Raw genomic sequence first — 16,619 nt, 5'->3', positions numbered from 1 at the left:
TGATTTTGAAGTTGACTCTCAATTTTTGACAAATGACTTTTTCCAACCTACCAGTACCTGATCCACTTGGAAACATCATTTCTAGGATTTCATCTCAAATACAGTAAAGATAGCCTATGATTTACCCACCTTGTTACACTTTTTTTCAAAAGATTTTAAGCAAATATTTGTGTTATCTCTAGTTTTGTTTGGGAATGCCATTGATGTCAACTCCATCTAGTTGTTGGGGAATAAATGCTTACCTCATAGGTTATATATATTTGTACAGTTAGCAAAACCCTTATATCCTATTATCATGCTTTGGTCAGCATCTCTTGAGGAGAGGTCACTTGTTAGTAGATTATGATGTGGTTGTGGCTCATATGACTATTATATATAGGTAGAATACCTTTTGTATTTGCCCAACCCAATACTTTAGCAGTCTATGCTTGACTATACCAAAATTGGATCCGTAGTGCAATCAAGTTTGGGATTAGGGGTTATTAAGTGGTTGGTTTGGTTCGATTTTGGTTGGGCTGAATCAGTTTTAGGTACATACTAGGTCAAACAAAAGCTGAACCATTAAGGTAAAGTTTATTTCAGATAGTTTTGGTCTGGTTTCCTTAATGGGTTCTTATTGATCCAGTATCAATTTTAATCTGTTTCAATTTCTGTTCTTATTTAAAAAAAAAAAAATATTTTTCAGGGTTTTTATCGCCTTTTGTCAGTTTTGCCTTTAAGATTTCGGTTCAATTTCTTGATTCGTCTAACCGGTTTGGACTGGAATTTGGTACCCGTAGTTGGGATTAGAGCATGACCACAATGCCCATAGTCCCCAATTTTTCTCACTTGGGCCACAAGCAAAGTTAGATCAAGTGGTCATAATAGTTACTTGCTTGAAAACTAGAACAAAGCTGATCATTTCTGCGTACCAGACAGCCCTATGGTCTATATATCATTAGAAAGCAAAAAAAAAAAAAAAAAAAAATAATAAAATAAAATAAAGGATCTTAAAGGAGTTTCTGTAAGTTTGTCCTTTTTATTTTTCCCATAAATATATTTGTCATAGAACTCTTAATTATTTCCTCTTTGTTCTCTTTTCCTTTATCTTTTCTACTTTACTTAAGTTGTGATTGCCCTAAGAGAAAGGCACATTGGTCATTTACAATCATTATAAGGTAACATAATTTGTAGTGGTACACATTGGCTTGGGCCCAAAATGAATCTACCACTTGTTAAATTTTAAATACTTTTGGTCTAGTGTGATTTAAGTTCATACTTGTGAGTAAACGACGACATTTTTTTTTTTTTTTTTTTGTGGGGGAAGGGGGGTTGAGGAAGGGATTTTTCACACCACACCTATTGGTGTATAATGTCTTATATTCTGTCGTAGTTTAATCCAGGGAGTACTGGTGCAATACCTCGATAGGCAGAACGGTGGTTTCGCTAATCGGTTAGTGGGCCGTGGGGGTTGCAAGGGGGGTAGGAGGTCCCCCTGCATAGCAAGGGGTGTAGCCCCCTCACTCGAATTTTTATTTGGGGGCAATTATGTACTTTTCGAATTCAGGTTTTTAGTCATATATTTGTAGCGAGGGTTTCTTTCTCCGTAATGCAAGTAATACTGAGAAGTGTGAGGGACGAGCGTTGTAATCCTATTCTTCATTGATAGTGAAGCATGATCTCATCTCATCGGGGACGTAGATAATCTTGTCAAACCTCGTAAATCTGTGTGCATTGCTTGTTCTTGTCTTTTTCCATTATCTTTTGCATCGTTTTAGGGTTGCGTTTCTACAACACCAATGGCATTGTAAAAAAGGGTATCATTTGCATGGGTTTGAGTGATCAATGGCAAAGAGAGAAAACAAGATAAATCTCATGTAAGAGAACTTTGGTACATTGGTATCGGTAGAACACCAATGAAGTGTGATGAAATTGTTTCGTACATTGGAAGGTAGTGGAATCATTTTATGTGAGACACCTCAAAGAAATCTCTGGACATTGTGACTTATAAAAAAGATGTTAAAAAAATAAAATTTATTGAAAAATATTTCTATATTACAAATCATAAGGTTCACATTTTTTCTAATTTTTTTAGGTACTACAGATTTAGAAGGCCAGACGAGGAGAGTGCATAAGTCAATACATGCAACAGGAAAGCTTCTACTTTTCAAGGTTGCAATTATCTTGTTTGGTGGAAATTAGATTAGCAAGTGATCAGATTGGTAACTAGTGTCAAAAAAGAAAATGATAAAATAAAATAGAGAATCCTATAAAAGGGACAAGATAATTGTGATGGGACATTAAAAATGATTTTCTTTTTCTTACCAAGGAGTTTCATTTTTTTGTATTTTGTTTCCATGCAATAATAATGCAGACTTTCTCACAAAACCCTCACAGTAAAAGCTTTGAGATTCCCTTCAATAACGTCAAAAGGGCACAGGGCATTTTCCACCTTTCCTAGATGTTTCACTTACTTTTCTGCTGTTTGGAACCCCCTGTAGAGATTGTTACTAACCTAACCAGGTGCAGCTTTCCATTATTTTTTTCCAAGATTTGGAATTCCCACCTCCATGTGGTTGGTAACTCAAATAAGATAACTCCACAAAATTGAGGTTAAATTATCTATAATGAGCGGTAGGTGGGTGTAGTGAGTATTCAACGGTTAGGAAGGCCAGGTACTCAACTGTTGGATGCTTATTGAACCTTTTTTTTTTTTTTTTTTTTTCTGTTAGCTATTCGTGATCTTTTTTCAAAAATGAGAAAAATAGTACATCTAAGCAAATGACATAGTAATACAAGATTCCTCACCTTCGACTTTACCGTCAGCAATGAACATGTCAAGATATAATTTGCCCCTTCCAACAAATATAAGTGAAGAGGTGAGCGTGACGCTGCATCAAGGCCAATATACCGATTTGGTTAAAAGATTCAACTTTCTTTGTTGATGACATCAAGTCTAAAATGACATTAGTGAGGATGCTTACTGCACCTCACCGCCTCACTACAGACGATTTTGACGCTACAAATTTACTATTTTACTCCACTTAACAGAATAAACAAAAAAGAAAGAAGTGTGTCAAAAACCGGATTTTTTTTATAAAATATTTAATTTACGTTCATATGAAAAACTGAACCAACATGATAACAATCGGATAAAAGCTCATTAGCCCAACCTGATACAACTCGAAACTGATCGTCCTTTAATCGGGTAGCTTCAATAGACCAAGTTGAGATTGAACACTTGTTTAGTCTAAACAAAACTGGATCGACCCAACTGATTGACACCCCTATATGAAAACATGAAATTTGATCATCCAAAAGCTTTCTCTACATTATCTTTGTCTAATTAACATATGATCACATGTTCACAGTTTGCATTAAGATTTTATGGACTACTTGTCACATGTTAACATTGTATATTAATTATATCAATAGTTTTGGAACAAGTACATTTTCCCATGTGACCATATAAGACTTGAGAGATGCTAGCTTACAACATTGTAATAATATCGATAGTCAAAACATTGTTATATGTCAACATAAAGCCCGTACAATGTGAAGCACTAGGGTTGGCATTTGATGGACTATGAAAAATAGTTGAAAAGTCAAAATTAAATAATTTACTACATGATTATAGAAATGAAGATAAATTTTATTTGAGGTAATAAAGTAATACAAATAAGATGGAACCTCCAACTAGTTGGTATCCTAGGCCTATGGCCATTGAAAGGAAATGTCAAAAAGGAAAAAAAAAAAAAAATGGAACTTTCAATTACTCCATCATAATCATACTCCAAGTGGTTCAAGAAGTGAACCATGAAGGTAAAGATTACTCACAAAGCTGTGTGAAGGACATTCCCACAGAACCAATGACCCTAACTAAAACTTATCTTAGTAAATATAATTATTCATCAGATTTTAGTATTAAAAATGCATAAAACATGTATCAAAAGGGTATTTTAGCAAATATGATTCTTCATCGGTTGTAGTAAAGATAATCCATTTTTTTTTTTGATTTTTTCCTCGATTGTATTCTTTTGACTATTATATAATCTTAAGTTATATTTGGAAGGAAAGAAAGGAATGAAAAAAAAGAAAATCATAATATCTATTTTCCTTGTGTGAAATAATCTGATTGTCTTTCTATATGTTTTCTATATGTTGCACATTTAGTCGAAACCCATTGATGTGTTCTCATATGTCACTTATTCTTAGAATCCTCAAAAAAAAAAAAACCCTCCCTCTTATAGAAAAGAAAAAGATTCTCTAGGTTGTCAAGAAAATTACCTTAAGAATTTTCATGTCTTTTTTTTTCATATGTGAAATGACTTTGTTACCCTTTCATATATATTATTATTTTATTAAATGTCATTGGTGGGATTTCCTATGCTACGTAAAAAATACATTCCCTTAAAAAAAAAAATCCCTATAAATAAAAATAATAAAATAAGGGGAGGTAGAAATCTGAGCTAGTGAGATAGACTCAGTGGCTATTGACTTGTGTTTGGGTCCTTTGGGATGAAGACCCTAGACAGCTAGACCTATAGAGTGAAGCAAGTCAAACCCAACACTTACTTCGGTGTCCGTGTGGGTTGGGGAAATTGGTCCGATGGTCTGACCATTATAAAGTAAGTTTGGTTTTTTAACTTTTAGCCATTTCTGATTCTTCTTTTGCACTTCCTTCCAGGCCGGTCCAGGATGGGTCAGCGACACAGAGCAAAGAATAAAGACGAATGGAGCAGAGAACCCAAAGCCCCACCCTAACTCCAAACCCTCTGCCCAACCTTACCCAAATAGCCCGTCATCCTCTGTCAGACTCTGGCCCACACTTTCCCCCATTTATTCCATCTCTGCCGTACGATTCCCCTCGATATGCATGCTCACACGCCAAGGATCCGTGATCCCTCTACAGTACTTTTGGACACATAGACTATAAATATGGAGTCTTAAATTGTAAGAAGCAAGAACTCTCTCTTTCTCTCTCTCTCTTCCTTTTGTTTTTGTTAGAAACTGGACTCAAACCCTAAATGAATCGGGTCCCACACTGACAAGATTTGTCAGGTAAGGTCAGCTGCCCCAATTCACGGCATTAAATATAAATAGATTTTCTGTATCAGAAAAAGTCGGTTTTTATTGTTATTTCTTCACTTCTTTGGCTCCTAGCCTCCTACGCAACAGCTACACTGAACCCTAGAGGTGTCAATTCCGGCCTGGATCGGTCGGTTCGACTGAAAACAATTGATTTACTTTTTGAATCGAATTGGATTCTTAGGAGTTTGATTTTGGTTTGGGGTTTTATGAAATGGAAGAAATCAAAATCAAACCTGATTGACCTAATGGACTAATCGGAATTGAAAATTCAACCAAATAAAAAAAATGAACCATCTTCAATTACTGATTTGGTTTTGGTTTGACTCATTAGCAGCTTAAAACCAATCAGTCCAACTGAAAAGTGAACCGAATTGATCGATTGACACCTCTACAATATATCTCACCTACTTACCTATTAGACAACATTATGGAATGTGGGGCCTACAGGATACATCAGTAGCAACAGATCCTCAATAAATGTTGGCCACTAGATTACTAATTGGTTCATCAAAGTGGCTTATATCATTTTTCTGAAATTTTATGATTATCTTTTTTTTTTTATTCATTCAAAATTTTAATTAATAAAAATATCCAAAATCATATTTAAGGTAACAAAATTATTAACCGTGTTAAAATTTCAGTTAGTAAAATTATCTAAAATCATGTTTAATTTTACAAAACTATCCAAAATAGTAATTCTTTGCACAATTTAGAATTTTTGTTAACTAAAACTTTGCGTGAATTATTTTGTAAACCTAAACTTAATGTTGAGTATTTTTGTTAACATTGAATGAATAATTTTATAAACATAAACTTGATTTTGAATATTTTTGTGACCTAAAACTTTAAATGTATAACTTTATAAATAAAAATTCAAAAGTGAATAACTATGTAATTTTTCATTTTTTTTGGGATGAAAGTGCATATACATTGTTTGTATGAGAATTATAGCATGAAATTACTCCCCTTGATTGACCCTCCCGCCCTATTTTGATTAGTGGAACCTGGGAGGGTTAAAATTCTGTTGACACCCAATCCACAAAACCGAATTTTGTTTTGAAGCCAATGTTTATTCATTCTATATAGGTTATTCAATTTTTTAATTCCTTTTATTTTCATCATTTATTGGGTTCCTTTTGATGCAGACTGGCATGGCCAATTTCTTAAACACCAATCTATTGTTGACTAATCAAGTAGTTCTGTAATGTTCAGTATCACCAGTCTCTCAGCACTTTAACAACCCATTTCACTGTCTTCAGTCTCTGAGCTCTAAACTTCTTCATCAACCAAAGGTTCTGCAACCTTTACAAATACTCTCCAAAACCAAAGACCATAGCTTTCTCATTTACACCATGGCTCCTGCCTTAACATTTCCCTTCTTTCTCTTTCTCTTATACCCAGTTTTCATTCTCATTTGGGCTTCTGATGAAGCAGAGATTCTTCTTTCCTTCAAGACCTCCATTGAAGACCCAATGAACTCTCTCTCAACTTGGTCTAACACTTCTCTCACTCCTCTCTGCAGCTGGACTGGTATAACCTGCTCCCCCAGCCCTTCTTTCTCAGTCACTTCTATCAATCTCCAAGGCCTCAACCTTTCTGGCGAAATCTCCACCTCAATCTGTGAACTGCCCAATCTCTCTTATCTCAACCTTGCTAATAATTTGTTTAACCACACCATCCCTCTTCATCTTTCTCAATGCAGTGCTTTGGAGACATTGAACCTCAGCAGCAATCTCATATGGGGAACCATCCCAGACCAGATTTCTCAGTTTATGTCTTTGAGAGAGCTGGACTTGAGCAGAAATGATGTGGAAGGGAAGATCCCTTATGGCTTAGGCTCTCTAACGGGCCTAGAAGTTCTCAACTTGGGGAGTAACATGCTTTCAGGTAGTGTCACTTCCTCCGTTTTTGGGAGCTTGAGTGAGCTTGTGGTCCTCGATTTGTCGGGAAATCCATTGTTGTCGAGTGAGATACCTGGTGAGGTTGGGAATCTTGATAAGCTTCAGCAACTCTTGCTTCAGTCCTCTGCTTTCCATGGTGAGATTCCTGATTCTTTTGTAGGTTTACGTCGGTTGGAGGTTTTAGACCTTTCTCAGAACAATTTAACAGGTGTGTTCCCTCTGGGTCTCGGTTTTGGTCTTGAGAATCTGAGATCTTTTGATGTCTCACAGAACAAACTATCTGGTTCATTCCCTGCTGGTATCTGCCGTGGAAAAGGCCTGATAAACTTCAGTGTTCATACAAATCTTTTAACTGGTTCTATACCTGATTCATTCGATGAGTGCTTGAATCTTGAGAGGTTTCAAGTTCAGAACAATGGATTTTTTGGGGATCTCCCTGATGCATTGTGGTCATTGCCAAAGATAAAGCTTATCAGAGCTGAAAACAATAGGTTATCTGGAGAAATACCCGAATCAATATCAAGGGCTGCTCAACTGGAGCAAGTTCAGATAGATAACAACAGCTTCATTAGTAAAATTCCTCGGGGCCTTGGCAGGGTTAGGAGTCTCTATAGGTTCTCTGCATCTCTTAATGGCTTGTATGGTGTCATTCCTGAAAACTTCTGCGATTCACCCATCATGAGTATAATCAATCTCTCTCGCAATTCACTGATGGGTAGTATTCCAGAGCTTACAAAATGTAGGAAATTGGTTTCATTGTCTTTATCAGACAACAGTCTCACTGGAGACATACCTACCTCTCTTGCTCAATTACCAGTATTGACCTATCTTGATCTTTCGGATAATAATCTCACTGGCCCAATCCCACAAGAGCTACAGAACCTGAAGCTTGCACTGTTCAATGTCTCTTACAATAGGCTCTCCGGTAGGGTTCCGTTCTCTCTAATCTCAGGATTTCCAGCTTCATTCTTGCAAGGAAATCCGGACCTCTGTGGACCAGGATTACCCAATTCTTGCTTGGAAGAAAGACCAAAGTCCATCGGGCCAACCAAACTGACATGTGTGCTAATATCGATTGCTTTTGCTGCTGCTCTCATGGTTGTTGCTGCTGGATTCTTTGTGATGTACCGATCCTATAAGTTGAAATCCCGGCGTGGAACTTGGTGCTCGGTGTTCTACTATCCTCTGAGAGTCACTGAACATGATTTGATTATGGGGATGGATGAGAAAAGTGCCATAGGTAGTGGAGGAGCTTTTGGAAGAGTTTACATTCTCAGGCTGCCAGGTGGTGAATTTGTTGCTGTAAAGAGGCTAATGAATTTCAAGAGTCAATCTTGGAAAACTTTGAAGGCTGAGATCAAGACATTAGCTAAAATCAGGCACAAGAACATCATTAAACTTATGGGGTTTTGCTATTCTGAAGATTCAATACTTCTGATTTACGAATTTGCACATAGGGGGAGTTTAGGGGACTTGATTTGCAGGTCAGATTTTCAGTTAGAGTGGAGTACTAGGTTGAAGATTGCAACTGGAGCAGCTCAAGGACTGGCTTATCTTCATAAGGAGTATATTCCACACCTACTGCACAGGAACATCAAATCAACAAACATTCTCCTTGATACAGATTTTGAACCAAAGATCACAGATTTTGCACTTGATCGAATTGTTGGAGAGTCTGTCTATGTGTCATCCATGGCTTCTGAAACAGGATCCTACTGTTACTTGGCACCAGGTACAGATATGCTCCAAAACTATTAATAATCTCTCAATGAATGTGATGCCTCAATTCCTCCTGTTAAATTTATATTGATATTCTTTGTTGAATTGATCATTTCCCAATTCCTAGAGGAACAACATGTCTATACTGCATTAATGTGCAAATTCTTGGAATTTTTTTTTAGTACTACGAAACATTAAATGCTATGGTATAGGGATCAATTGTTTCTGGAATTCTGTTTCAATTAAGCTATGCTACAGAGACCAGTTTTTTCTATGATTCTGCTTTAGTTCTATATACTTCTAATACAAATGATAGAAAATGAAACATAAGGTGTCAAAGAGTAGTCCTTTAGGACCAATCTACAGATGGGACACTGAAAAAAGCTTAGGGATCTAATAATGAGTTTGCTCCTTTGCTCCTTTGCTCATTCATTCTGTTGTAATGCTGTGCTTGAGATTTAACTCAAATCAGTCACTAAGATTTTCATAAGGCTACTGCACAAATGTATTAACATAATGTCTCTGTTATTTGATCACAGAGCATGCATACAGCAAGAAAGCAACTGAACAAATGGATGTTTACAGCTTTGGTGTTGTGTTGTTAGAGCTCATTACTGGTAGACAAGCCGAGGAGTCAGAGTCTGGGGACTCCATCGATATTGTGAAATGGGTTCGAAGGAAAATTAACGTGGCCAATGGAACACTCCAGGTCCTGGACCGCAGGGTCTCCAACACGTCACAGCATGAGATGCTGGGTGCTCTAGAAGTTGCCCTTCGCTGCACTTCTGTCATGCCTGAGAAACGACCAACAATGTTTGAGGTTGTTAGATCACTTCAGTCCCTTGACTCCAAAGCCCGATTCCACTCTGTATTTTCTGTTAGTGCTGAGTTATGCTCCACTGAAGAGCATTTGGAATCAAACAGAGCTTAAGTGGAACGACTTCATATTCACATTTTTTATTTTGGTTTTTTGCTTTTGTAAATTCATCTCTGGTTCTTATGTTTCAAGTTTACCTGTTTCGGAAATGGTTTTTGTAATCAGTTCCAGAATCTCTCTGGGATTTTGATAAATAGTGATGCATTGTCTTGATATTTATTCTGAGTGCCACATGAGAGTTTGTGTTAGTTATCAGTTGTGCATAATTTTTGGGTTTATGCTCCAGGCGAAGCTGAAATATCACCTTATGAAATATATTAGCAAACTCTCCAATATAATGACATCTTAGTATAGGAAAAACACCTCAAATAGTTGCCTATGTTATGTTCAGAACTGCATATCATCTCCTTATATCCCTGGTCCCATTTGGGTTGACCATAACATGGGGTATGGCCCAAAATAGGAGTTGAAGTCTGGGAAATGAGTACAGGCAGGTTGGCTTGTTTGATCCTGAATGGGACAGAAATAAAACCTAAATTGATCTTATTTTTCACCTCATGCTATACTTGATTATACAACCAAAGAATGCAATAAATGTCAATTCAGTATTAAGCAAACAACTTGCCACCATTGCTACCTGTTACTAGCTAAAAAGTGAGTTAATAGGGTCCAAGAAAGAAACTTTCAGGGAGGTTCCATCCTCCCTGGTGACTGCAATGTCTACCTGCCCTTTGCAGCTAGGATGCAGTACCTAAATCCAATGCAACAGTGGCATGGTTTGCACCTGTGGTTGCAATGAAGTTCATATTTCCAGAAAGTTCCAATTGTGTTCTCTCTGAGAAGTTTTTGGAGAAGGGTTTCACATTCCAATTCTGAAAGTTTCTATGCTCGGAACAGATGCCCCTTTGATCTGAAGTGTAGGAGTATCTGGAGTTCATTCTACTTCCAAGAACTTTCTCTCTGCAATATTCAATCTGCTATTCTGCTGCTTGTCTTAAAGCATAAAAAAAATGAATATCCTGATGGAGTTGAAATTTTGTCAAGATATCAAACCCAGAATAGTGTCTGCAGGATTCATGCTTTCCAATCTTCCTACTTTAATGCTTGTTTTTCCTCTGATATTATTAGGGAGTGAATCATGCTAGGGATCCCATTTCCATTGCAGATCACAAGTTGCCTGGATGCACATGTCTTAACACAACCTGAAATGAATTGGGTGACTTAAGGTCACTCTTTCCATGCTATATTGCCATATGTTTCTGTAGCTCCATTTTTCTGGTTAAATAAAATCTCTTACTTATCTGGAAAAGCAGTTCTGATAATGAATATATACTGGCTGGCTATACTAACATGCTCTGAGTTCTCAATATTTGAAAATTTGCACCTGGAATATTCCCCTAGAGAAGGAACTGATAAGAAAGCTTTGATGCTGAGTTCCATGTTCCTTGGAAATCTGATCAAATAAACTATTATAGTGGCTGAACCAAATATTTTCCATACTATTGAACCCATGGAACCAAACAAGCCTTCTTAACTTTCAGGTGGAACGACCATTTACAAAGCAAGTGTAATTATTACTTGATGATTGATGCCACTAGACTAATTAAGGTAATTGTTGGCTATCATCAATGGCTCTTGTTTATCAAAGCAAACGCAATTGTAACTTGATGGTTAATGGCCACAAAACTAAAAAGTTATTGGTGACTATTATCGATGGAGCTTGTTTGTCAAAGCAAATGTAATTGTTGCTTGATTATTAATGCCACTAAACTAAAATGTAATTGGTGACTATCATCAATGGAGCTTGTTTGTCTACTACAAATTGCTTTTATTTGTTGTGTATGAATGCCAATATGTTTCAGGCTGTTTGAAATGCTTTAGATGATCACATTGCTTCTTATCTGACTAAAACTGATTGATTGAGATTTTTTTGCATATTAAGCTGGATAGGTATGTGAGAATGTCAACTACTCAGAATAGCTAGTTTTAACTCTTGTTTTACTGTTTCACTTATCCCTCTGTGCTTCATGTTTGTTGATTTGCAATATTTAGGTTAGTGATTAAAAGTTAGCAAAGAAATAAAGCAAATTCAATCCCTCGATGAGACTCGAGACATCTTCAAGACCCCGATTATGCACACACTGTTTAAGCTTTAATCTTTTATGGTGAGAACTAGAGAGAATGAGAAGCCTTGTCAAAGAGGAAGATTGAATTTCTCAAGCATTACTCCGACATGGGTTTTGAAAGGAGCTCCTTTCTCTTGACTAGATCAGTAGTAGTTCATTCCTCTGGTGCAGTTATTTTGTAGCATTGTCCATAGCTACATGTGGTATCTGTTTCTTATGGCGTTTTGCATCACATTTTGAAGATGGTTTTTCTCAATCCTGAATTGAGACTACAACCCAGACATGAAAATAGCTTCAATCTACTTATCGTATGCCTTCTATAGCTGGGAACTGTATACTTCCAATTATATAATGGTACACTTATCTCTTGTGTATATCTTGTTGCTGGATAATGGAAATGGTATCCTTTCATGGATGAGATCTATGTTTATATATTCTAATATGGTTTGTGAAACTTATATATAAGAGGATGGATAATGAATCCTTCCTACCAAGCCTATCATCTTCTTAGTTGGGTTGAAGTTGATCCTCTTCAGGATCCTGAACCCTTGTTGGGTATCTGGGTACTTACATTGATAGTAGAACTAGCTAGACTCATTTTTTAAAGCTTGTTATTATTATTCTGAAGAAAAGTTCAGAGCAGGAGAGCTCCATTGGAAACCAATTGGCACTTACATTGATAGTTCTACTAACTACAATGACATGGTTTCTATTATATTCATGTTTTGTTTCATTTCTTAGATTTTTTTTTTCTTTTTTTGAACTTTTAGAATAAAACATGGGAATCTAGAATGGACTACAAGTTTGACCATGAGCAGATCATGATTAAAACAACATGTCCACCAAACGAGGGACCTACCAAGTGCCACGTGGCAGTAAAACAGAGTGTGGTAACAGGATCTCCACTCCTATATTCAATATACTGTACATGTAAATGAAGGTCCCTTTTCCCCTCCCCCCAAGGGATACTTCACAAATGATGGGTAGAAAACTTCAAAGTTGCATTAAGAGTAACTTAGTAAAGGTCAAGGGGATGTTAACATGTTGCTAGAGTTGCATGGTGCACTGTGAGCATTCATCTGACTAGGGGCGGGATCACTCCACTTGATGATCGTAGTAGTGATGATGTGAGCACTGGTGATCAAGCAATTGACACCAAAACAATGGAGATTTCCAGTTGAGAATTCACCAAAACAATGGAGAGAAATGAAGAAGACAAGAGAGAGAGAGACGAATCAGTTGTACAATTCAACCTACGTCCACAGTAAGATGTTTTTCACTATATTGTTTATCATGTGAAATTATAATCCTTTAATAGGGATAATTTTGAAGTGATCAAAGGGATGGATCCTTTGTTTACAGCTGATATCCTTATCATCAATCCTTTGATTGAGTAATATTCCAAGCTTGGCTTGATCCCAATTTTCTTGCCAAGTTGGTCCTTGGTGGAACTAGTCGTTCTAGTATCCTTATCAGCAATACTTCGATTGAGCAGTATACCAGGCTTGGCCTTATCCCAAATCTTCTTGCCAAGCTGATCCTTGGTGGAACTAACTATTCTAGTATCCTTAACAGCAATTCTTTGATTGAACAACATACCAGTCTTGGCCTTATCCCAAATCTTCTTGCCAAACTGGTGCTTAGTGAAACTAGCCATTATTTCAAGATTGCCACTTATATTAAATCACCCAAAACCGGGTGGACTAATTGTTAATTAGTTTTGATTTGAATTTTAAGAATCAATTAACTTATTATTCGGTTTTGATCTGACCAAATATGTGTTAAGAGGCTAGGTGGGCCAAATAAAATGACTGGACCAACAAACTTGATACCCTTAGCTTAGGTCTCTTTTTCTTTTTCTTTTTCTTTGGGGTGGGTAATTGCTTAGCTCAGTTGTTCCATGTGTTTCAATGTAAAAACTATGTAAAAGCAAAACCATCAACTATAAATTTTGGCCCTTGGTTTTCATTTGGAAAAACTGAGTACAAAAGGAAAATCAATGACTCGCTTGATGATGTAAGCAGTAAGATCAAAAATAGGTGGATGGATTTTTTTTCCTATCTTTCAAAACACAAATACATACAAGGATGTGAATTTGCAACCAAAATCGTTTACTAAAATCGAATCAATCTATTTACACTGAAATTGTAAAACTGTTTAGTAAATGGTGCAGTTATAGTTTTAAGTTTGAGGCCAATTAGCTAAACAGGTCGGATCGGTTTAATCGCGAAATCTATTGGTTTCAAACCGAATTAAAACCATTTAAATCGAACCATTTAAATCGATCCGATTAATCCGTATAACAATTAAATAAAGTAAGGATAGTAATCCATATAACAATTAACAATTAAATTAAGTGCCTATCCTGCTTTGGTATGATTTATTGCAATTCAGTTCACGTTTAGGGTTTAGATCATGAACTTGTAATCTATATATGTTACTATATTATTATGTTATCACAAATGGGGTATTTTGGCTGAACCACCTGTCATTTTAATATTTAATGCTGTAGAAGGCTGAATTTGGATGTTGTATGATATTAGTTCTATATGTTTGAGAATGACCATGCAAAGAAATAACACTAGATTATCAAATTAAGACATACCATTGTCAATATAGAATCTCTTATTTGTGGTTGCCAATTATTTTTGGATAAGCTTATGATCTTCAATTTAGAGATGGTTGCAAATTATAACAAACCGGTCATGAACTGTTTTACAAACCTTATGGAATAAATCAAAATCGAAATCATTTAAAATCGTAAAACTGACACCGTTTAGAAACCATGGAAACTGAAACCATTTACTAAACGGTCACAGTTTCAGAAAGTGGAACCGTTTAGTAAATGGTGCGGTTATGATTTTAATTAAATAAATGTGAACCGAACCGATTAACACCCTTACATACATACTAACAAAAGTTGTCTATAAGTGTATTTAAAATTTGTAACTTTCACTTGATTATCGTTTATCTTATTTTCTTAAGTTTTCTAAATTAAAAAAAAAAAAAAAATAGAGTTTTCAAAATATTATGAAAGTCTGGTATCATTATCGTGCACATTTTTCACTTGTGAATTCATAGGATTTATTTTCACTGAAAAAAAAATTATAAATTATTTAACACCTCAAGGGTGTCAAAAAAGAGAATCCCTTTCATACGATATTCCTTCATAGTAGTGTTTTGTATAATCGGATGATGTAGAACAGTTTCAGTGGATTAGGAGTGATGTGATGAGTTTGCTAAAGAACAAAAAGAATGATTGAGGAGAAAGGATAGGTTTCAGATTGCCTTTGAGATCTGCCAATTCCCTCATTGGAAAAGAATGCTTATTCTTCATTAAGAACCTTGGCTCATGGTTCATGCACCTTCTATAATTTTCCACCAAACTTGTGAGAGAGTTAAGTTAGCTGTTCTCTTCATCTTCCATTGGGCTCTAAAATCTGGTTGAAAAAAAAAAAAAAAAGGAGAAAAAAAAGAAAAAAGAAAAAAGAAAAAGAAAAGGTCATTATCACAATTCCTGGTTTTCTAGGGTTTGATTTGGTTCGCCTAGAAAGGAAAAAAAAGTGACAAAACTTAGAAGTATGAAATAATTTGAGTACAAGGAAATGTTTGTGTTCATGAGTTGGCTTGCCAATAAGAATCTTTGTGTTTAATTTAACATCATTCCCTGCAATTGACTGATGATGTTGAGGGGGAGGGGTGATTAATTTGCTTATCTCACAACCATGGATTAAGATATTGGTATCCAACGTCATTGATATCGATATGTGTCATTGGTATTAATATAAAAAATGGTATTTTTTTTTTGAAATTTTAACAGATTTTAATTTATACGATATTCAATATTTATTAGAATCATAATTAATTCCGATACCAATACCATGACCAAAAACACTAACTCACATTGTGGAATTCTACAAAACCGAACAAGTAGAAAATCTCTCTCCATATAGTGTCATCTGAAAATTTCATTTGTAGAATGGTAGGTAATATCATTAAACTGAAGTCTAAGACCGGCAATGGGGCAAGTACATGCACAAAACCCATGGAAGTGATGAAACTGATGGTTTTATTTGTATCAATTCTAGCTTTAAATTGTCAAATGGGCCAGAAAAAATGGTGTGGAAATATATGTTCATTAAAAGAAAATATGTTGGATTCACATTTCAAATTTGCATGAGTCAATTGTGGATTTTCTATGACCCATCCATTTCCATTTTCTAAGTCCAAAATGGGTTTGGGTTTGAGGTGGAGGTGGAGGTGGAGGTGTTCCTAGCTAGGTTGGTTTTTGTTACAACTAATACATACAAGTTATGAGGAAAAACATAACTTTATTTTTTTTTTCTTTTTTCATCATATTTTTAACCCAACTGGATAAATTCTATTACCTCACATTTCTTGTTTGGTCTTCAGTAATTAATACGGATACTTGAAACTTAAAAAATATTGGAAAACTGAATCAAAATTCATATGAATGAGTATAAAAAAGACTTTGAAATCCGAATATTACTGTTCATCTAGATCAGATCCTGCTTAAAAAGCTGTGTGGCCCTCGCACCAAGATACATAGGAGAACGAAATAACCGCCCTAATCATGAAAAATAAAAAACTCACCGTTGTTGATGTTTTCATATGTGTTTCCATTGGTCTTTATACAATTGTAGAAGCTACGCTATCTTTTACAGAATACTCTCATTTTTTTTTTTTTAATGATAATATTTATTTCGTTTAGTTTCATGCCATGTAATTTAAGAGGGAAAAGGACAATGGTCAGAATGACTAAAATAACCATTACTCTGATGGTAACTTGCAAAATTTCCAGTGGCTTTCTCGTCTTTTACTCTCAAAGCGTTGAGTTTTTTTCCTTGTTTTGGTGTAGTGTTGAGTTGAAGTAAGCAGGTGTTGCTAGTGTCAGGGAAATTTGAA

The 16,619-nt window shown here is 35.7% G+C and overlaps 1 protein-coding gene across 1 annotated transcript; it reads left to right on the top strand.

Annotated features, from left to right (window-relative positions):
• Positions 1–6,235: 6,235 nt before the first annotated feature.
• LOC122089952 (probably inactive leucine-rich repeat receptor-like protein kinase At5g06940) lies at positions 6,236–9,786 on the top strand. Its single transcript, XM_042659732.1, has 2 exons — positions 6,236–8,703; positions 9,230–9,786. The coding sequence occupies exons 1-2, from the start codon at positions 6,423–6,425 to the stop codon at positions 9,619–9,621; spliced, it is 2,673 nt and encodes an 890-aa protein (XP_042515666.1). The 5' UTR covers positions 6,236–6,422; the 3' UTR covers positions 9,622–9,786.
• The last annotated feature ends 6,833 nt before the right edge of the window (positions 9,787–16,619 follow it).

Source organism: Macadamia integrifolia, chromosome 9, assembly GCF_013358625.1.
Source record: "Macadamia integrifolia cultivar HAES 741 chromosome 9, SCU_Mint_v3, whole genome shotgun sequence".
NCBI classification, from domain to species: domain Eukaryota; kingdom Viridiplantae; phylum Streptophyta; class Magnoliopsida; order Proteales; family Proteaceae; genus Macadamia; species Macadamia integrifolia.
The sequence above is the reverse complement of the archived record's forward strand: the minus strand, read 5'-3'. Positions and strand labels throughout refer to the sequence as shown.

Coding starts and splice junctions, on each gene's coding strand:
- LOC122089952 (XM_042659732.1), top strand. CDS start 6,423: ATGGCTCCTGCCTTAACATTTCCCTTCTTTCTCTTTCTCTTATACCCA. Junction 8,704..9,229: donor CTACTGTTACTTGGCACCAG/GTACAGATATGC, acceptor ATTTGATCACAG/AGCATGCATACAGCAAGAAA.